At 40.5% G+C, this 23,496-nt stretch overlaps 1 protein-coding gene across 6 annotated transcripts in view; it reads left to right on the top strand.

The window, feature by feature from the left end:
* MAST2 (microtubule associated serine/threonine kinase 2) overlaps nucleotides 1–23,496 on the top strand; it is a 143,644-nt gene that overhangs the window by 87,716 nt on the left and 32,432 nt on the right. For 5 of the 6 annotated variants that reach the window (XM_035133527.2, XM_035133525.2, XM_035133529.2 and 2 more), the window contains 7 exons: nucleotides 1,036–1,127; nucleotides 7,264–7,339; nucleotides 10,737–10,757; nucleotides 15,037–15,115; nucleotides 16,740–16,894; nucleotides 20,009–20,084; nucleotides 21,428–21,637. In XM_035133527.2, the coding sequence (XP_034989418.1) occupies nucleotides 1,036–1,127; nucleotides 7,264–7,339; nucleotides 10,737–10,757; nucleotides 15,037–15,115; nucleotides 16,740–16,894; nucleotides 20,009–20,084; nucleotides 21,428–21,637 (709 nt within the window). The remainder of the gene's footprint in view (nucleotides 1–1,035; nucleotides 1,128–7,263; nucleotides 7,340–10,736; nucleotides 10,758–15,036; nucleotides 15,116–16,739; nucleotides 16,895–20,008; nucleotides 20,085–21,427; nucleotides 21,638–23,496) is intronic. The other variant, XM_035133526.2, reaches the window with a different exon arrangement.

The following is a 23,496-nucleotide window of genomic DNA, read 5'->3' as shown; positions in this document are numbered from 1 at the left end:
AATGGTGTGCCTTGACTTACCAATAAAAGCCCTCCAATGTAAACTTGCAAATATCAAATGTTATAGATCTTCCTTGATTTTTATTCCCATCTGATCATATAGTTTTTTACTTGTTCTTCTTTAAAATCAGGGGTGTGGAACAGCAGCCTGGAGGCCATTGTGGCTAAGCTGCACTACCTGCCTTGCACCTGATGTCATGTATGTTTAATGTGGGGCAGGTAAGGGTGGGGTTTGGCCAAAAGGGTTCTTGCAGGTATGGTACCTATAAAACCTATTATATTGCTGAGCAAATATAACAATTTGAGGGACTTCTAAAGACCGACGTGGGCAAAAAAGCTCACCCAGTGTCATTGTCATTTAACTCAAATCAGCTCCTCAAATTAATCCACTCCTCACAGAAGCCTTGGTGATGAGCTGTGTGTTTAACCTGTGTTTGAAAATTTTAATTGCTATGCCTTTCTCAGGTATGGAATCATTGACCTATACTGGTAATACTTGAAACAAGAAGCAGCAGTTTTCGTATAGCCATTCATGACATCCTTCCTTCCATAAACTAGGAATACTTCATGTAATCTCATTTGGTAAAACTTTAGCAAATACCTTGGCTAATATATGTACCTTACATTCTTCTTATATTAGTTTCCTCCTTAATTATCAAAGTTCTTTTTTTCTTTTGATAATGCAATTCACAGATGGTTATTGATACTATTTTCTACTGTTGTCTAAGATTTCTATAAAGTAAATCAAAATCAAGAAAGGTATTACACCGATTTCTTTAAATCCAGAGTAAAATTGAATATTCCTCTGGAGCAGGCACCCCCAAACTGCGGCTCTCCAGATGTTTTGGCCTACAACTCCCATGATCCCTAGCTAAGAGGACCAGTGGTCAGGGATGATGGGAATTGAAGTCCAAAACATCTAGAGGGACGGAATTTGGGGATGCCTGCTCTAGAGTCATTGTAAATGCCCTAAAAATGCCCTAACAAAATTATTTCCCTTATTTCAGTATTTGCTTCTCTTTGTCTTTCATTTCAGTTGTAGGACCAGTAATAGAAAGAGCTTGATCGTAACCTCCAGCACATCTCCAACACTTCCTCGACCACATTCTCCACTCCATGGCCATGCAGGTAATGACATCCCCCCCCCCCATAAATCTTTTTTGACAGAGCTGCTATTGTTCTCACAATGCTGGGCATCAGTTTTTGAAGTGAATTTGGTATTTGTGACTGAAGTGAATCAGAGCTCATGAATAATTTGTGTCCCTAATTTTGACAGTAGGAATAGCATCTGTTTTTGGTTTGTAGCTTGGGCATCATGTCATAATGCAATTAATCACCTCTGTTTGAAGGAATGCCGTTCTTAGTTTCAAGGCATTTTAAAAACAGTCTGAAGTTTACTTTGTGTATAGACTTTTTTTATGTTGCATTTATGCTTTGTTAACTTGTCTCGTGCCTCTAAGAGAGAGGGTTCCTGTTTCATTTTATTGAATGAATAAAAATACTCTAGATTTTATTCATTCTCCAGAGAAATTCTCCCAATTCTCTCCTTTCTTTTTCTTTTGATTAATCTAAAAAGTGTTTTATTAGAGCCCTTTGTCTTGGGCAGGGATCCATACAAGCACTTCACTGTGATAGGGAAACATGTTGTTGTGAGCTCAGTTACAAGATGCAGCAAAGCACATTGGAATAGTAACCAACAAACTCCCCTGAATAGCATTTCCAGGCATATTTCAGTAACCACCACACCACACCACATCTTTCCTTGTTATTTTATCCCCCACCCCACAATCACTCATTTAAAAAATATTTATATTTTATTGAAAATATTTCCAGGGCGATTTCCTACCAAATCCCTCTGAAACATATTATCAGATCAGATCAGTCCAATGAACTCTCTCCTGTTGTTCTTTAATAATAGAAAATGGTCTATTTAAATGAGTTTGCTCCAAAAGCATATTGAACATGCCATCAACCTTTGCATTGACCTCATTTCTAAAGGCACTGTTTTATTGCTTTAGTTCAGGCATCCCCAAACTTCGGCCCTCCAGATGTTTTGGACTACAATTCTCATCATCCCTGACCACTGGACCTCTTAGCTAGGGATCATGGGAGTTGTAGGCCAAAACATCTGGAGGGCCGCAGTTTGGGGATGCCTGCTTTAGTTGATACAATACATGCTGCAACAGCTGTTTTTGTTTTCAAAATCCCAAGGTCCATAGAAAGCGATTTGAGGTTGTTACTGGAACCAGTCAGTTCTCAATCTCCGCTTTGTGGGTCATGTTCCTGAGCCGGTGGATTGCAGACTAGATAATGGTGCTCTCAAAGGAAACTGATTTTCTAGATCCATTTCAATTGGGGTTTAGGCCTGGTTATGGCACGGAATCTGCTTTTGTCACTCTGCATGATGATCTCAGGAGAGACACAGGAGAAATCTGCCCTTGTTAATTCTCTTTGACCTCACAGCGGGTTTTGATGCCATCGACCATAGTATCTTTCTGGAGCAGCTGTCTGAGTTAGGGATGGGTGGCACTGCTTTATGGTGATTCCAGTCCTATTTGGATGACTGTTTCCAGAGGGTGATGCTTGGGGAGTACTCTTCAATCCCACAGAGCCTTCAGTGCAGGGTTCCTCAGGGTTCAATTTTATCCCCCAGACCGTTAACATCTACATTAAACCACTGAGTGGGGCCATCCAGAGCTTTGGAGTACATTGTCAGCAATATGCTGATGAGGCACAACTCTACTTCTCCTTTACACCATACAGCTGTGGCAGTGGATGTGCTGGACCATTTTCTTGCCTCTGTAATGGACTGAATGAGAGCCAATAAACTGAAACTCAGTCCAGCTAAGACTGAGGCACTGTTAGTGGGTGATTCACTAGACCAAATGAAGAGGAGGCTGCCTGCTCTTGAAGGAGTGGGTACACAACTTGGGGGTACTTCTGGTTCCATAGCTGTCACATGGGGCTTAGGTGACCTCAGTGGTGTGGAGTGTCATCCATCATCTTGGGCTGGTGGCTGGTGCTCAGCTGGACTGGGATAGCCTTGTCAGGTTTTGTGGCCTTCGCCTCTTGGCATAAATCAAACGCCTTGCACACTTCAAGCAGAGTTAGTTTACATGTGGCTCTTGCATGTGGGAGTTGCCCTGATAGATAATGCTCATGAGACAGGAGCAGTCCAGGGAATTAGCTCTTTATTGGCTGGCATTAAGTGTAACTGTTGCAATATATACAGAATACAGTCATACCTCGGTTTAAGTACGCTTCGGTTTGAGTACTTTCAGTTTAAGTACTCCGCAGACCTGTCTGGAATGGATTAATCCACTTTCCATTACTTTCAGTGAGAAAGTTCGCTTCAGGTTAAGTATGCTTCAGGTTAAGTACGGACTTCCAGAACCAATTACACTCATACTTCGGGTTAAGTACGCTTCAGGTTGAGTACTCCGCGGACCCGTCTGAAACGGATTAATCCACTTTCCATTACTTTCAATGGGAAAGTTCGCTTCAGGTTAAGTACGCTTCAGGTTAAGTACAGACTTCCGGAACCAATTGTGTACTTAAACCGAGGTACCACTGTAGTTTATTTAGGCTACTGATCCCAGCAGCCAGACATCTCATACAGCATGCAGCAGAATACATCATTAATCCATACCAACAGCAGTTGTACCGGTCGTAGTAGTTTCATCAGCTGCAGGCACTGAGAGAAACTAACACACCCTCTCTCACTGAATCTTTCTCTAGCGGTTTCTCTGGCTCTCTAGCTAGAAAGAGAAACTAAAGACCTTTTTACGGCTACAAGTTCCTGGCTGTGCAAAGGAAACCAATTAACTGCTGATCCTTATCTTGCACCAGTGTAAGCAGTTAGGCTTATCTGGTCAGTTTCTGGAACGTTCCCCACTTCTAATTAACAGAAACTTACTCACTTTTCTGCAAAACGAATTATCAATCCCCCAACAAGCCTAACGTCCGTCATCTATGTTCTGGTAATATTAAGGTTAGATTACTGCAATGAAGATGGTTTGGAAATGTCAGCTGGTGCAGTATTCAGTGGCCAGACTCGTTACCCAGGCAAGAAAGTTTGAACATAAAACTCCATTCCTGGCCCAATTGCACTGGCGGCCAGTTAGTTTACAGGCCCAAATAAAAGTGACATTTAGATCCTTTGCCACCTGATCATTAAATCTGTGTAAGGATTTGAGTAGCAAGACCACCACCTTGTTGCCTGTCAGCTTTAATAAGCAAACAGAGCACTCTACTTTTGGTAACTGCACAGTAAAATGGTGTTGCAGCAGTGGTGCCCTTTTCTTCTTCATAGACATCTGTCCCAGGGGCAAGATGGTACTGACGTAAACTGGGGGGAGGGGGGTAGATTTCTGTTAAGAGTTGTGCATTTCTTACTGTCTCATTACTGTTGTGAAATGTAATTTAAATATTTATTGCATATTCACTCCTTAGTGACAGGAGGGTATTCTTGGATTGCTTCTTCTAATACATGCAGAATCACAAACAGATGACACCATCAATGAGAACAGGCTTGCCAACACCAACTTTTTTTGTAGTATAGACAGTGAGGACTTCATGGGGATCTTGTGAGCAGTTTCTCTGGCATTTGCCTTGATAATAATTATTGCTTATAAATATCTGGCACTACTGCATTATGTGCTTGCACACATAGGTAATGGTAAAGGGACCCCTGACCATTAGGTCCAGTTGCAGACGACTCTGGGGTTGTGGCGCTCATCTCGCATTATTGGCCGAGGGAGCCGGCGTACAGCTTCCGGGTCATGTGGCCAGCATGACTAAGCCGCTTCTGGGAAACCAGAGCAGCGCACGGAAATGCCGTTTACCTTCCCGCTTGGAGCGGTACCTATTTATCTACTTGCACTTTGACGTGCTTTCAAACTGCTAGGTTGGCAGGAGCTGGGACCGAGCAACGGGAGCTCACCCTTTCACGGGGATTCAAACCACCGACCTTCTGATCAGCAAGCCCTAGGCTCAGTGGTTTAACCCACAGATTCTACTGTTGTCCTAATGAGTAGTAGTGGATTAGCTTGACCTTAATTTTACATGTTCAGATAATTATTTTTTTAACTTTTCCATAATGTATCCAGCTTGATTAAATGTTCTGTCTGTTAATTTGAAATCCACAACATGAATTTTCTAGAGAATGTGATAACTGGATTGAGAGTAATAGGATTTTAGAGATTGATGGTCCTAATCAAATGGTTCATGGAGAGTTGCTTAAAGCTCTTAGGATGATTGGCACATGCATTTGTCACACGTTGCCATAGAATTTGAAGAGATTTGAGTCTTGGAGTCCAGTACACAATTGCTCACTATACAGCATTAAAATTGTCATAGTCAATCAGAGGCTTTCACCTAATCACAATTTAAACATCCACCGTTGAGAGATGTATCCTGCTTTATTCTTTATTTTTTTATAGCCTACTGTTCAACTTGAACATTCCAGGGTGGTTCACAACATTTCAGTTAAATACATTACATAAATAAACCATAGAAACCTAGAAATCTATACATAATAACAAAGTAGTCATGAAATAGGAATGGATTCTATAAATCAGTCACATGAAGGAAAAATTACATCTTGATGTTGAAAGACTATTTAAAATGGGGGGGGGGCAACTGTATCCAGTGGGATACATCAGGGGGCCATAACAGAAAAGACCAAGCTGTTGACGGAATTACAAGCAGAGCCTCTCCTGCAGATCTTAAGGCTAGCATACAGTGGGAGCAACACTGTCAAAATCCAGCCAGTTGCAAAAATCATTTATACAAATAAAATGCACACTCACAACATATGCTGCTATTTGGATTTTTAGTTAACACAAAGACTCATGTATGTCACATGACAAAAACCCCTACAATGAAGATTAGTTTATTTTACCTCAGCAAATTTGTGTGCATTTCTATCAGTATATTCCTAATTTTATGCAAGCACTACTATTTGAACTGTTTCCCTCATGTTTCATAGACTGCAAGCTTATGCTGGCATATTGCTTGCTGCAACTGTAGAGGTACATTGCTGTAGGGAAGTGCAGATAGTGTACTTTCACTCATTTCTACACCTGTGTAACGTCCCTCCATCTTCATTGCCTAACCCCCTGACTGCTGCCACTCATGGTCCTGCCTGCACCCAATCCCCACCCCCACCCCCCCGATTTATGAGTCCTTAAAAACACATGGTTGGATTCAAACTTGTAATGAGCACAGTTCTGTTCAAGCTTGAGAAAGAGGGTGGGGAGGTTATTTTTGCCAATTCCTCCTTCCTCCTCCTGTAGCTCCCTGTGTCCCTGGAAAGCTGCTCTGGAGAGTTGGGGAGGTGACTGTGGGGACTGCATAGAGTATCTGCAAAAATTAATCCCTTCCTCCAGTGGGGAAGCCTCTACGGCAGGCATGTCACACCTGCGGCCCTCCAGATGTTTTGGACTACAATTCCCATCTTCCCCAACCAATGGTCCTGCTAGCTAGGGTTCATGGGAGTTGTAGGCCAAAACATCTGGAGGGCCGCAGGTTTGACATGCCTGCTCTACGGGATCCTGGTTCCTTCCATAAATGGAATGAGCAAGTATGGGTCCAACCCATAGAATATTACAAGAAAGAATACTACTGAACTACATTTCCCTTCTCCCTTCTGTTTTCAGTGTTTTCACTTAGACAAGTAGAATAGGGCTGCTAATTGTTTTTCATCTTGAGCTGGGAAATATCTCACCTGGGATCTAATTAAAATTCCAGAATCGGGGTGGGTGTGGGTGGGCATATGCCACAGAAACCCCTACCAAACTGTGATTGAGTCAGAGTGTGCTATCTAGCAGATTATGTGCTGTGCGGCATTTGTTAACACCACCAGTTTATAAACATTTTACTAATCTCATTTGTTGGGTCAGGCTACATCTATTGCTTAAAATGTCAATCTTCTACTGAATGCTGCCACATCTTGAATGTATTAGATCACTCCAAAAGTAGGTAATCATATGTTACTCTAATCAGCTACCCTGGTTATTTGAATGATAATTCATCAGTTCCCATATTCAGATAACATTGTACATTTGCTCCTATAGAAACAATGAAAGATCAGCACCTTTGAAATGATGTAGATTAAAAATAGATAGTAAAAATTTGTTACCGTCATCTGAACATAGAACTCTCAGTGACTTGTACAGCATAGAGGCACTCATCAAATTACAATAACAGAAATACGTAGTTTTGAAGCACAGCAAATGTCAACATTTTGTAATTTTCTGAACAGGTGGAAGTCCGTTGGACAGTCCCAGAAATTTCTCCCCAAATGCACCCTCTCACTTTTCCTTCGTTCCTGCCCGTAGGTATGTATGCATGCACACTTTAGTTCTGATTTACATGTAAAAGCCTTGGGGGCGATTCTTTTTTGCTTGTTGCTTAAAGTAATTTGGTGTTGTGTTCTTGACTGAATGACTTAACTCAATTCTCAAGAATATTTTTTTAAAAATATTTTTGTTGGCTTCTCATTCACAATGTGAGACATTGCAAAAAAGCAAGCAAAAGGGGGGGGAATTAAAGAAAAAAGTACACACATGAAGACTGCCTGGCCTAGGCAAATGTTTATTATTGTGCTCATATTTGAGAAAGTGGATTCCTGTGGCTATATTTGAACATATGTGGCAGGAGATGCAAAGAATTGTGGAGTTGTTATGCCTTGTGTTCTGCAGTGTGGGAGAGAAGGGGAAGTGAAAGTTATGATCACATTTCCACTCATGCTGTTTGGGGCAGATGAAAATGGCCTTTGCCAATTCTGATCACAGACCATATGGGGAATGCTTGTTTGAAATAAAGTACTTTAAAAGCTACCAGCATGGAACCCTGCCCAGTCAGACCTGCCCGGTCAGACAAACGCTGATTGGCAAAACAGTCAGAGAATCAAAACCTACCTCTGACAGCCCATTTTTGTGGGTAAGGTGCAGCTTCTGTATGTGGCTCAGGTACTCCCATCATAGCTTTTGCATTATTGGATGGCACTATTTGCTTGCCTGTTTATCTTTTTTTATAGTTGTTTGGTTTTAACTTTTGGGGTGTGGGTTATTTGTCTTCTTTTCCCAATGAGTCATTGCACTGGAATGCCTGGTTTCTTTTGCTTGCCTTTATCTTTCTATTCTGTCTTTGAGCTTCCTGATACCAAGGCCTTCCTTCTCATTAGAGGGAAGACTGAGTGAGCTGGGTATTTAGAAAGAAAGTGTTTATCTGTTGATCATCTATTTCGGAAATGACTTTTTAAATATCTGGCTGCCCAAAATAACACCAGGCTATCCATAATATGCTTGGATGTTTGAAGCAGCTCCCCCCCCCCCAAAAAAAGCCCTGGGTACAAGGAAAAAGGGGGAAGCAAACAATGCCAACTCCCATCCATTAGTCAGTGCAGCAATGTATTTTTTCAAGGATAACTGAATAACACCTAAGGCTACCCTTTGCTCATACTGCAATACATTATGCAAATGGTGAGCTTGTGCCTTGCTTCATCAATTGCTTTTCCAACTTTCTCCAGCCTCCAGCCAACACACACAGTTCTGGGCACTTAAGCCATGTTGCAGTGTCTTTACAACTGTTCTTAAAGCCTGGGTCTGCCTCAGTTGCAAGTGGTCTTACTGTTTCAGCTGTTGCTAATACAGTAGTGCATTATCTCACAGGATCTGTGACTAGTTATTCACCTTCTCTCTTGCTGTGCTCACAGGAGACGAATAGTGGGAGGAGGGCCAGCTCCCATAAGGGCCAGTCCTGTGTCATACACAAATTAGTTATGCTACATGAGGCAACCTACACTGGATCATGGCACATGAGACCTGTCCCCCAACTTCCATGATCCAAAAGAGTGTGAGGCAAAGCTACTTCAGTGAAATTGGGAGGCAGGGAAAACTTTGCAAGCCTGGAGACTGTGCTTTTATCCTTTTTAGGTGGCATTTTTCATCTCCTGAATATTTTGTCTAAAAAGTTCAATGCTGCTGTAGAATAAGCTGTTTTACTGTAAGGTCTTTGACACTGTAAATCATAATGCCCTGTGGAGTGTCCATCTGAAAATTGGCTGCCCTGATAAATTTGTGAACATCCTTCAGCTCCTCCATGATGATATGACAGCAACTATTACAGATAACAATGGCTCTCAAAGTGAACCATTCACAGTGGGGTCAGGTGTTTATTTTCATTGCCATAATCCTACACATTGTCAAAGGGAAACTCCCCACCGGGGTAGAAGTCATATATTGAACAGATGGAAAGCTCTTTAATCTGAGTAGGCTGAAAGGAAAGAGTAAGGTTACTGTAACTTCCATCATAGAACTTCAGTATCCTAAATATCTTCGCAGAAGCTTACGAAAAGCTTGGCCTATCACTCTACATCCAAAAAACTAAAGTGCTGCACCAACAAGCACAAAATAACCCCTCTGCAGTGCCACGAATCCAACTGAATGGTGTAATGTTGGAAAGTGTCGATCACTTCTCCTACCTGGGCAGTTATCTCTCCACAAGGGCCGACATAGATGCCAAAATCCAGCACTGCCTGAGCTCTGTGAGTGCAGCTTTCTCCCAATTGAAGCACAGAGTGTTTGAGGACCATGACATTCGCAGGGAAACCAAAATGCGTGTTTACAAAGTTATTGTACTACCAACCTTACTGTATGCTTGTGTAACATGGACCACTTATAAACGCCATCTCCAACTCCTTGAAAGATTCCATCAATGGTATCTCTGAAATTTTTTTACATATCACTTGGGAAGACAGGCGACTGGAAGAAGCAAATATCACCATTGTCAAAGCAATGATTCTTCAGCATCAACTTCATTGGACTGGTCATGTTGTTCAGATGCCTGATTATTGTCTTCTGAAGCAACTACTCTATTCTGAACTTAAAAATGGAAAGTGTAATGCTGGTGGTCAACAAAAGAGGTTTAAAGACTCTCTGAAGGCAAATATACAAAAAGGTAATATAAACACCAACAACTGGGAAGCACTGGCCTGCGAGTGCTCCAATTGGAGAACAGCCTTTACCAAAGGTGTTATGGACTTTGAAGACGCTTGAACTCAGGATGAAAGGGAGAAACATGCTAAGAGGAAGGCACATTTGGGAAACCCTCACCATGGTCAATTCCTACCCGGAAACCTATGTCCCCACTGTGGACGGATGTGTGGATCCAGAATTGGCCTCCACAGTCACTTATGGACTCACTGTTAAGACTGTGTTCATGGAAGACAATCTTAGACTATGAGTGATTGCCAAAGAAAAAATGCTTTGACAACCAGTGTGCTGCTTCACTAAGCAAATATGTTTGGTCTATTGCTAGAATTCCTTTCATATAAGGTCATGTTTGATACTGCCACTCTGGCTTGCTTGCTGTGTTTTGTAATAATTCTCAAGTGTTTTATTTTGTGAATGTTTATTTTGTTACTATAAATAAACCGAGCGCTTTTAAAACCCGATAAACAATGATGAACCATTCTCAAAATAGAGTGCTTCAGTGATATTAGAATTATGGCAATGTAAATGAAAGGATTATGTTTTTCAAACTACAGAATTTTGCCACATTCACATATGCAGTTTCATTTTTATCTACAAATATAAACAAATATGGCACTCCATCTATAAAAATTCCCAGGATGATTTGCAAGCATGAAAACAACAATTTATTACTTTTTCAGAAGCAGATTATGTTTACAATTTCCCCCGTTTTTATTACTGGTACTATTTTTTTATATAGCCATGGACACAGGGCAGACAGGTAATGGTACATCAGATATATATTATGTGGAATGTAAATGGAATGCTTCTGCATGCTACTGTCCCAGTGAGCTTATATGTTGCTATAACCCCATTTCGGCATTCTGGTGCTAACTTTGTCAATTAAAATGAGCAGCAAGTGTTTTTCAAACATTATCTTGAAGCGTCATCCTAGACATATCTTCTCAGAAGTAAGTTCTGTTGAGAACTGCAATCTTAGTGAAGTTGGTCTATTTCTGCTGCATGATAGTATAAAATAGCTTTAAACTTATTTTTAAAAGATAGGTAGTGACCAGGATTTAAAGAATCCCTTGTCTTTAGCAATTTGTTTTAGTGGTGTGCAGCTTTTTATGCTGCATCCAATAATGTTCTTATTTTCCAGATAAGCATTCTGGACTGGAGCTGCAGAAAACATGTCCATACATCTTTGTTTACTATCCAGTGCCCAATTATTTACATTCAACATGTTGTTCTGTTCTCAAAGAACTGAACATGATGAAATAACTAATCTGACAATCCCTCAGTTTCACTTGAACTTCAAAATCCATCTTTCTGCATGGCAAAGTTATTTCTAGCTCTTTTTGTTCTCTGAGAATTTCAGTAGGATATAATCTAAATATCAGTCCAGAATACAATGTGTATTGCATTTGTGTAGCGTCCTATGCAAGACACAAGGGTGTTTCCTTGTAGTGCCTAAACTGAAGCATTGTGCCTCGTAGCAGTGCTAAGCTAGAGAGGACTTTGGGGACAGAAAAAAGGTTATAAATCTTTAATAGCTGTTAATAGGCACTTTTAATGATGCATTTGCCATATGAAGGCTTCTTGAAACTTCTGAGTGGCAGCTGCTCCCTTCTCAAGGAGCTAAATCATACATTTCCTTTTGTTAAATATACAGTGGTACTTCGGGTTACAGGCACTTCAGGTTACAGACTCCGCTAACCTGGAAGTAGTACCTTGGGTTAAGAACTTTGCTTCAGAATGAGAACAGAAATCTTGCGGCAGCAGCAGCAGCAGCGGGAGGCCCCATTAGGTAAAGTGGTACCTCAGGTTAAGAACAGTTTCAGGTTAAGAACGGGCCTCCGGAATGAATTAAGTTCTTAACCTGAGGTACCACTGTATTGGCTGTACTGCATAGGTGTCTTCACATTACTTCCAGGAATGCTTTTTTCAGAGGTGGGGGGTAACGTGGAGACCAGTCTGTGTGGTAAGCTGGCCCATATGGGAACAGCCTGCTGTATGAAGCAGTTGTAAAACAGAAGCAGTTATAAGCACCTTCAATATGACAGCCAAAGGAGAAACTGTCCTGAGGTTGCTATAACTTATGATAGCTCTCTGTATTTCTACTTGTTTTAGACAGGGCCTCAGGATTTCTTTGAAAACTATATATTCTAAGAGTAACCAACTGTTTCATAGAAGCTGAATTATTTTTCAGTTCACCATTCAGAGAGAATGGGCATGCAGTTGCTGTCTCAACTTTTTCTAAATCATTTTAAAGCCCTGATTGGTTGTTCTGGTAAATCAGTGTGCAGTGCATTTGACACATGAAGAAGCCTTCCTCCAAAATAAAATGCTGCTATTGTTTTAAACAGCATCTTACAGTGTCATCCTAGACATATCTATCTATACATATAGATATATAGACATATAGACATGTAGATACCAGTTACATTTGAGTGTCATTCTGTTTAAACAATTGCCTTAATGGGGTTGTAATTATAGCATGGATTCAGTAACTGCAGCTTAAAACATTGTGATCCTGTGCATGAAGCATGAAGACATTGTTTATTAAATGCTTGTGCTGTTTCATTCTTTAATTGTAAGAGAGATATCGGGGGTAGAAATGTCAGTTGTTTTCCTGAATCTGGTAGGTGGAATGAGATGCTTGCACCTTTCTCAAATTAAACCTGATTTTATTTTGAAACATCAAGCAGACTAAAGGTAATTCAAAAGCTTTGCAAAAGATCTGTTCAGGGCACTGTTGGTCTAACCCAGGGGTCCCCAAACTTACCCGGCTTTGGGCTGGTGCCCGCCACACCAGACACGCGGCGGGCTGGAGGGCGGGGGAGTGTGCGCCCGTGCGCATGCGCACACACACTTACTGACGCAGTGGCGTGCTTCCAGGTCGGAAAAGGCGCCGGAAATCGTTTGTGCGCATGCGTATGGGCCTTCCCCGACCCGGAAGTGCACCGGAAATGACCTCTTCTGGGTCGGGAGAGGCCCATATGCATGCGCACAAACGATTTTGGGCGCTTTTTTCCGACCTGGAAGAGCGCCGCCGCGCTGCGTGCCGTAAGAGCGGGTGGCGGCAGCGGGCGGCGGGGGTCATCATGGGCCGGATTGGGAGGCCAATTGGGCCGCATCTGGCCCGCAGGCCGTAGTCTGGGGACCCCTGGTCTAACCCTCTCAGCGTGTTATAGAGGGGAAAAAAGTGACCTGTTATTTCTAGCTAAGATAGCAGTCACAGCTTTCACATTAAATATCACAAAACTGTGTTTCACTCACTCATTTAAATGTAACTATTTGTGTTCATATTTTGTGACATTTGACTCTTACTCTTTTCCTCAAGAACTGAATGCATATGCATGTAGATATCTGTTTTAGCTTTCCATGTTTATTCATTTTTAAACCCAGCCAGATGGGTGGGGTATATATATTTAATTTTTTTTACTATATTATTAAATTAAAAAGCAATAATCAGGTTGGAGCTAAGGCACGAAACCAAACCTATGGCTTGCCTGTTAAAATGGTGTTGAGGGTAAGTGTAAAGAGCTTTATTCAACATTGTATACCTTGTTTCTCTGAAAATAAGACACCGTCTTATATTTATTTTTCCTCAAAAACCCCCCACTATGGCTTATTTTCAGGGGATGTCTTATTTTTTACTCCTCCTCCTGCCGTGGCTGACATTGCCGCTGCGCCTATCACTATGTCTTATTTTCGGGGTATGGCTTATATTCATTGAATGCTTAAAAATCCTGCTACGGCTTATTTTATGGCTACGTCTTATTTTCGGAGAAACAGGGTATCTGTATAGGACTCTCATGGTTTTGCATGGCACTGTAGTGCTAAATAGAAGAGCAGAATACATACCAACAAAACTACTGTTTCCCAGTACCAGTGGGAAGAGCCCCGTGCTCACATTGCAGATTGTAGAGTCCTGCATAATGTTCAGCTCATGCGAATACCACAGTCACTATTGTCTACAATGTCAATGGGCAAGGATCAGTATGGCATGAAGACCTGAGTGGGGTTAGATTGCCCAAGTCAGATATTCAAGGGCACAAATTGCAAAATAGAGAAAGAAAAACCCTCCATATTACATCTGTTAAATTTGTGGATTATCTGAAAAGTATGATAAATGTCCTGGATATCCTGTGAAATAACTATGTAATGTTGCCTTAGAAAGCCATTTGTCTTTTTAAAAAAAATCACCTTAGTTATATATAGATTGTGAAAACATACCTTTATTTAAATCGGATTATAAAGCAGTTTGTTTATACAACATCTGCCAATGGGGAATGGGGATTTTATTTTCAATAAATACTGAGTCTACAAAAATAATAATTTGAGTCAGAACAGTAGATGAACTGGCCATATTTTTTTCACCACAGATTTTGTAAGTCAATGAAATGTTGTGAATTTTGAGAATCCTAAACCATTTTTATGGCATCCAGAATGTTATCATGGATGCCATGATAACATGGCACTGAGTATGTCAAAAATGCGTTCAGGTAATGAGAGGAACTCTAAACAATTTTTCATGGGATTGTTTGGGTGTGGGTAGTGACATTTATACCATAGGTCAACAACTGGCCATTTGTGAGCTGAATTCTCCGCTACATAATCATTTCTGTCATAGCTTCATGCCAGCTTGAAACAATTTCACGGAGAAATGAAGAGGTTGTGTGGGATAAACAAACACATTGTTAATCACCTACGGCAGGGGTGGCCAACTCCCAAGAGACTGCGATCTACTCACAGAGTTAAAAACTGGCAGTGATCTACCCCCTTTTGGGGGGTTCAGGTCGTTGTTGAGTTTTTTCAGGGAGGAGGTAAAATGTTGAGCTTTTTTTAGGGGAGCCACAGTTGTTCAGCTTCTTTGGGGGGAGCCAATGATCTACCAGTGATCTACCACAGATGTCCAGTGATCTACTGGTAGATCACGATCTACCTGTTGGACATGCCTGACCTACGGCATATGGGTTATTAAAGCAGAAGAGATCTGTTGCTTATAAACACTAGTGCAAAGTTTTAGTAATGTTGCTTGCATCTCTTTCTAGGACAGATGGGCGTCGTTGGTCCCTGGCCTCCCTCCCTTCATCTGGATATGGAACAAACACTCCCAGTTCAACAGTTTCAGTAAGTAAATTTTCACAATGATTAGTTAATTAGTAAAGTACTTCTAATTCTTCTTGTTTCCAATAGTTAATGGTGATTTCTGCCTGTTATTTTACTACATGCATTATAACTTGTCGATTTGACAATCCCTGTTTTTGTAACTCTTCTGTAGTGGGACTTCAAGAGTTTTTCAAATAAATTTCCCTCTTATCAGGTTTCAGAGGACTGGTACATAATTCAGTGGAATATTAAACATCTACAAACCTCAAGGAGGTGTACTAAACCATATTTATGCAGCTGATGACCTCTGAAAGAACATGACTTAGGACTGAACCTAACCATGTGACACAGTGTTGCATGCAAGGCATTACAGTGCCAGCACTTATTAGTGCTTGTTAAGTTTTTCCTAAAAAAGACGCTGGAGTCCAGTGAGATGCCATTATTATTATTATTATTATTATTATTATTATTATTATTAATTTGCTGTATCCCTTGCCAAATGTAAAGTGGATGCTTAAATTTGCCACTGTACTCTGTCCTGAGTCCCTCCAGATTTGGTGCTCACACAAAAGAAGACTTGTCCTTTAAGAGTTTGGTAAAGAGATACTATTAGTTGAGAGCGTTGTTCTGAAGTCTTTAAGTCCTCCAATAATGCAGGGTTTTCTGAGGCACTTAGTACCTCAGGCTGAAAGTAGTTAACAGATGTTTTAATTGCAAGTACTGCCATCTTGCACCTTTACTTAAAAGCTATTAATCCCGTGACAGTTACAGCATAGATGCAGCCACACCCTCTACCCCACATTTCCACCCTGTATCACCAAACCTTGTTTTTATGTAATTTGTCTTAAGCGAAACAGTAATTACCTACTAAGAGCACATTTTGAAAATATTACTCATTAAAAAATCGCATGCTCACACAAAAGGAGAGCACTGCAAATTAGTAATTCCCCACTTCTTATGGATAGCCTCAGCTTTTTATAGAAAACTTCTGTTAATTTAATATTTATAGTTTTATGCCTCCCTTCATCCCATTATGATTTCAGAGTGGTGAACAAACATAAATCTTGTTACATTCAGTTGTTCAGTGCAGGGGTTGGCAGCAAGTGGTTTGATGAAGCACATGAAGAAAAATGGTTAATTCTTGCAGGAATAGTTCTTCACTAAAGGAATTCACTAATGACAGCTTGAAGATTCATAAGCATTTTCTTCTTCCTCTTGAAACAAAATAACTTGTGAAGTGTATTCATCTATGTTAAGTCTTGTGCCTCACATTAAGTGTTCCCTTGTATATACTTTGTTCTTTTTTAAAAATAATTTTTATTAATTTTAAAATACACACAACCAAATACCAACATTACAAAACATCAACACACACACATACAAAACAACAAAACAGCAAAAAAAAAACCCAACAAAAAACATATATATATTCTCAACCCCTTATTTACTTCACTTTGTTTTGGTGACTTCCTCGTATCCCTCCCTCCTGATTTTCATCTCTTCTTATATTTATTCATTGCAGTTTCATTCTACCAATTTCAACCCATACTCTTTAAACATATATTCATGCAGCTAGTCACTATCCTTAAACCTCTTATTCTAATTAACATAAAGTCCATCTTCTTCTGATATACTTTGTTCTTAGTCATCATGTTCATCTCAGGAGAAGCTGCACCAACTGCCTTATCAGCCAACACCAGATGAACTCCATTTCTTGACAAAGCACTTCAGCACAGAGAGCATCACTGATGAGGAAGGGCGGCATTCTCCAGCAATGCGCCCCCGATCTCGCAGCCTCAGGTGAGCTTCACACTCTACTTCTGGCATGAGCAATATGGTTCACCTGCCTAGTTTTCTGCTTCACACTTGCAAGAATAACCACTCCACTGCAGCAGCACCAAAACAGCTAAAGGAACTCCTTGTGTAAAGCAAGCACAGCATGGCTTCCCAGCACAGCCACTTTAGAATCTTGAAACCTCTCAGTTGCCATTTTGCAAGTTTTTGCTGGTACAAACTAATGATTTTTAGGACGCAGTATCCTTCACTTGAAAGTTCCCTTATGTCCCAGTACTGGGTAAAGAAAATGTCTTGTTTTCCCACTCTTCTAATCTGATGATTAGTGCTGCATGTCCTGTGTTAACCTGTGTGCAATGATGATGGTCTTGGCCCTCACTGCCAGATGGAAAAGCTCTAACTGGCAGCTGTGGTTATTTTAAAGGCTTTAATGCTCAAATGAGCTCAGTACATAAGGTAATAAACACAAGCCAATATGTTGATCCAACAAGTAACATGCCCTCGGCACCTTCCTAATGAAGAACAGGGCAGCCACAGCAATTAGTGCATCAGACAGCTGGAGTCCCAAGAATGGACATTCCCTTGAATGAGTTGGCTCTGTGAGGTTTGCTTGCATCTGCGCTGGTGTCTGTGTCCATGGAGGTGGAGGTGGAGTCCAGACCAGCTCAGCATCAGACTTATTCTCAGTTGCCACTCCAGAAGGGGAAGGCTCATCACTAAGAGGGAGAAGTGGTTCCATAGTAGGTGGTGTTAGGCTAAGGCTGTCCAGTGCCACAGAGGTGGGACGCTTCTCCAACAACCTGCTTAGCTCCTCCCGGCATCTTAATTTCTGTCCCCCAAGCCACTGAACCACTCACTCCTTGGGATCAGACACTCCTTACAGATGTGACACTTCTTCATAGTTTCTCAGGCTAAAGCCAGTCATGCAATATGCTTCATCACACTCTTTCTACAATCAAGTAGTCATTTGCTTTGACAAGTTTTATTTCTAATGCCAGTTTTATTGCTAGCCTGGATAGCTACTAGTATGTTTAGCTGTTCTAAGTTTTGGAGAAGAGGCTCTGTTGTCCATCTTTAACACTTCCACTGTTCATATGACTGTTGTCCAATCTGTAGGTAGAGTACTATATTTGATTGATAAATCAGTACTAAAACATGTTAAACATAAATCTTTGTAAATTTAATCTATTGGTATTTTTTTAAAAAATGTGAGCTATTTTTGCTCCTATAACCTTTTCTAAAGACAGCTGATAGTGATAATTATTGTATAAATTATGCTTCTAATCCAGGGTAGTAATAAGAATCATAGGATTGTAGAGTTGGAAGGGATCATGAGGGTCATGTTGTCCAACCCCCTCCAATGCAGGAGCCTTTTTGCCCAACATGGGGCTCGAACCCACAACCTTGCCCTCAGAGAATAAACTGAAGAGCTGGTGGAAGTTTAGTATGTGTACTTTTTATTTAAAAAATTGCCTTCCCCGTGATAGATGTAATCATTAGCTGAAATCTTATAAATTATGCTTACTTTGTCTTTATGCTTTATACATGGAGTGTTTGTCAACATTATAGTTTACTAAATTATTATTTACATTTATGCAGCACTGGAAAAGGCGACATATTATAAATATAAAACCAAAAAAGGGAAAATGTGGCTCTAATTTGCTATAGTTAATCAAGGACATGAAGTGTAATTTCTATCTGCATTACCTCATTTTCCCTTAAAGGCTACTTAACGATAGAATGAGTCATAGCATTATATGCTGGCTTCTCTTCTATGATGATGAAAGGACAGGAAATCATGTTCTTTGTGTACCCTGTAAGAATTTAAAATATATTCTTTCAAGCAATAGTATGGTTCCTAAACATTATATTCAAGATGATCAACATAATTTTGTTGCTGTAACATCTGGTTTACATGCCAGTATGACATATTTTAATCTCTAATCTTAGAACCAGTGTGGCGTAATGGTTAGAGTGTTGGACTATGACCTGCGAGACTAGGGTTCAAATCCCCACTCAGCCATGAAGCTCACTGGGTGACCTTGGGCCAGTCACCATCTCTTAGCCTATCCTACCTCACAGGGTTGTTGTGAGGATGAAATGGGGAGGAGGAGAACCATTTACACCACCTTGAGCTCTTTGGATAGAAAAGGTGGTATATTAAATAAATAACTATATCTATCCATCATGCTCAGTGGTTTCTGAACACATTTGGCCTTGCAGCAGACTCCTGTCTCCACTATTTTTTGGAGACAATGCAAAACTACTGGTAAATTCAAATCACATTGGGTAAAATGCCTCAATAGTAATCTTCCCCCACCCTCATTTAAGGAGGAAACAGGTTATGTGAAATCTGTCCTGAAAATCAGGACCTGAGCTCATGGTTTGTTCTTCCCCATCTGAACAAACCATGAATGATAACGAAGGTTTGTTCATTCATATCTTATAGCCCAGAGTCAAGGAAAGCAAACCGCAAGCCTGGGTTTGGACAGCATGACAAGCCAATGTCTGGTTTCTTTAGTCTGGCATGACAGAAGTGCCAGTCAGTGCTGCCAGTACTGAGCTAAGCGGACCAGTGGTCTAACCCAGTATGTTGCTAGCATGTAAATTCACTTTCAGTTTAGAAACTTTAATCTTCCTTTTATACAATGAACTCAAAGTAACTCAAATTCACTTCATAGTACATATTTTCACAACTGTGTTTTCTAATAGCTCAGAAACCAATATTCCTTTCCCTAGCTGGTTAAATAATTGAGTCTTTACTGTTTGTGATTATTCAGTGTAAATATGCACACAAGTACACACCATTTGTTTGTGCATAGTTGGCCTCACTCAGATGACTAAGATTGCAAAAGAAAATCCTAATAATATTCCAACCTATACTTAACTAAGGGGTGGGCATATTCTTTCTTCAGCAATAGCAGCATTAGTGTTGTTTATATTTGCCCGAGGTAGCAAGAAAGAAACTTTGGTAAAGTATATACATTAACCATTTATGTGCTTGTGCACACATTCATGTGTAATTACATCAATGTAGTGGTGACTGTAGTTTGCACATATGGCACTATCACACTACCTACCATTTCAACCACATTTTAACATTCTTAACTTTCCCCCTAGTCCTGGCCGTTCTCCAGTGTCCTTTGACAGTGAAATAGTAATGATGAACCATGTATACAAAGAAAGGTTTCCAAAGGTAAGAACCATTTTAATTAATTTATTTTTCAGTCCATTTATTGAGGCACTAAGAGCAGATTTCTGACATTTTGCCATTCTGCAGTCTTCCAATTCTTAAGGAAAATGGCCCTGTTTGTTTAAAATGAAAATTAAAAAATAGACCCCATCATTTTTGTAATCAAGATTGAATGAAATCAAACTTAGATTGCACTTATACCGAAACAGTAGATGTTATGTAAAAAATCTAGCAAAACACTGTCATCTTGCCCTCATATATGTGGGGAAACTGTTAAAGTTTTAATGACTTGTGATGCAAAACATTTGTTTTGTTTTAATGGTAAATATAAGCTCCTATCATGGACTGCATCTGAAAGGGCCATATCTTTGGTGCCATGGTTGAACTGGAAAGAAACAACAGATATGGCACAGTAGAGACTGTTAAGTGCATTGTTGCATAATTATTTATAGGCTGGAGCATTGTTTTGCTGTTTTAAACGTAGTTAAATTATTTTACTCCTTATAAAACACGCTCTGCCAGTTGCTTTGTAGACTATTTTGTGTGTATGGAAAAACGCACATATCTAGGTTAATGTGTAAGGTAAAGGTAAAAGGACCCCTGACAATTAAGTCCAGTCGTGAACGACTCTGGGGTTGTGGCGCTCATCTCACTCTATAGATCGAGGGAGCCGACGTTTGTCCGCTTCCACAGACAGTTTTTCTGGGTCATGTGGCCAGCATGACTTAGATGCTTCTGGTGAAACCAGAGCAGTGCACGGAAACGCCGTTTACCTTCCCGCCGGAGCGGTACCTATTTATCTACTTGCACTTGACGTGCTGCCGAACTGCTAGGTTGGCAGGACTAGGGACCGAGCAATGGGAGCTCACCCCGTCGCGGGGATTCTAACCGCCGACCTTCTGATCGGCAAGCCCTAGGCTCTGTGGTTTAACCCACAGCGCCACCCGCATCCCGTTTTACACCTAGGGTGTTCTAATTTACTTTAAATTTATTTGTGTGCATTCTAAATTAGTGCACCTTTCACCTAGAAATTGCTTCAACGTCATGACACTTAAGCATTCAAATTAGGAATGGTGGTGATGGAGGACAAATTCCTAAACATTCAAAGAAAACCCATTTGTTAGATTTGATATGTTTACTTCAGGCATCCCCAAACTGCGGCCCTCCAGATGTTTTGGCCTACAACTCCCATGATCCCTAGCTAATAGGACCAGTGGTGAGGGATGATGGGAATTGTAGTCCAAAACATCTGGAGGGCCGAAGTTTGGGGATGCCTGGTTTACTTCAGTTCAAATGTAGATATTTTCGTAGCAAAATGCCTGTAACTATTCTTCTACATTGTTTAGGCCACAGCCCAGATGGAGGAACGGCTGGCCGAGTTTATTGCATCCAGCGCACCAGAGAACGTGCTACAGCTAGCAGATGGGGTCCTAAGTTTCATTCACCATCAAGTTATTGAATTGGCCAGAGACTGCTTGGATAAATCACGTGAAGGACTTATTACTTCTCGGTACTTTTATGAGTTGCAGGAAAACCTTGAGAAGCTCCTACAAGATGTAAGTATTTGATTCACAGGCCATCAGCTTCAGCCTGCTTTGCTGTAACTTGAAATAATTCACATGGCAAACCTCCACATAGTGCAGGCTACATCCACAAAGCACAGGGGCAAACAGAATGTACCATATAGGTGCTTCAGAGCAATACCCCATCCCAGTTAATTTTCAAGGCACAGCTCATCTAAATGGAGATGAAAACATTTGCTTCATTCAAATAGTGAGGGGATTATTTATACCTAATGTGTGAAACTCAGTTCATCTGTTAGATTTAAGTAACTTTTGATTTTATGGTTTTGTTTTATTTTGTATTTAAATTGATTATATTTTAACTAACACAAGACACGCAGTGAATATTATGTAATGAGGTGTTGTGCCATAAATAAATAGTAGAGTTTACCACATTTATCCAGATCTATATTTAGTAACCTCCCTTTGTTTCTGAACTGTCCTTATACAGGGGGAGCCAATGAGATTTGAATTGTCAGGGGGAGCTGGTACTTGTTTGTTCCACCCCCCCAAAAAAAATTAGCTTCAGCTCTCCACCTCTACAAAAGAAGGCATGAAGATTAGGTAGTGGGAAGAAATCTATTTGGGATAAATGTTAATGTACCTGAAAGGGGCAGGATAAAGGAGAGTTCGTAGGATTCCTGTTACAAAGAAAAGGGAGACACTCCTTTCCCCCCTCCTCTTCTTCCTTTGCTCTAAAAATACTGGCCTCCAAGTTTATTATGTAAACTTAGTCTACCTTCTTTTATGACTGGATACATCCCAGATTTCTCATAACAAAGCCTTTGTTTCTCACAAACTCAGGGTTTATTTTAAACCAATCAGTTGTAGAAAGAATCAGCCATGTAGGTGTACTATATTCTTAGTTGAAGAAGAACAAACACAGTCCAGTTAAGTTAGGCACTCTTAATTCCTAGGTCTCACTGAAAGTCCTAATCGTTTGCTGAAATCAGTTATAGATGAAAATGCTTGATTGTGGTGGGACTGCATCTCCCAGACACCATTTACTACAAACCTTTTCAGTTTGGAAATTGAGAACGGCAGGTAGTCTAATGCTTGCAAAATATGGTTTCCCTGCCTTCAGGGTGGGGAGACAGTTGGAAGTAACTTGGGGGGGGGGGTTAGTTACAGGTAGGTATCGTAGCCATGTTGGTCTGCCGTAGTCAAAACAAAATAAAAAAATTTCTTCCAGTAGCACCTTAGAGACCAACTAAGTTTGTCATTGGTATGAGCTTCGGAGGACGGCTGCAGCTAGAGGGGAGAATCAGCAGAAATCAGGGGTCTCTCCTCCCATGAGCGAAAACCATTTTTTGCTCATACTAGCAGCGCTTAGGATCCATCCTAAGGGGTGAGAAAACTAGCCCTCCAGATGTTGTTGGACTACAACTCCTATCATCTGACCATGCTAGCTGGAATTTATGGGAGCTGGAGTCTGACAATATCTGGGGGGTCATGAGTTCTCAAGCCCTGCTTTATTTAGACGGAACAGTTACCTTTTCTTCTAAAACTGTATTGTTATACATTATAGGATTTATTTGAAAGTTTGGGGAAATGCGACTTGAATTTGATATTTTTTGAAAACACACGAGTCAGAATTTTGGAAACAAACACTTACTATATACTGCACTGAAAATAGCTTTGTTAACTGAAAGATAATAAAAAACTGAGAATTATGAAAAGTAATAACCTTCACACTGAATTATTAGAAAGCATGAAATGTATACACATTTGGCTTTATAAAACAAACAAAGAAGAAACGATTGAAAAACTTGTACATACAGCAAAGCCGCAGAGGTGTTAGTAAGTTTATATCAGTAGTTGCTTGTGTTGCCCACTTAACCTGAAATCCCGAT

This window comes from Zootoca vivipara, chromosome 7 (assembly GCF_963506605.1).
Source record: "Zootoca vivipara chromosome 7, rZooViv1.1, whole genome shotgun sequence".
NCBI classification, from domain to species: Eukaryota; Metazoa; Chordata; class Lepidosauria; order Squamata; family Lacertidae; genus Zootoca; species Zootoca vivipara.
This window is presented reverse-complemented; position numbering and strand designations above follow the sequence as displayed.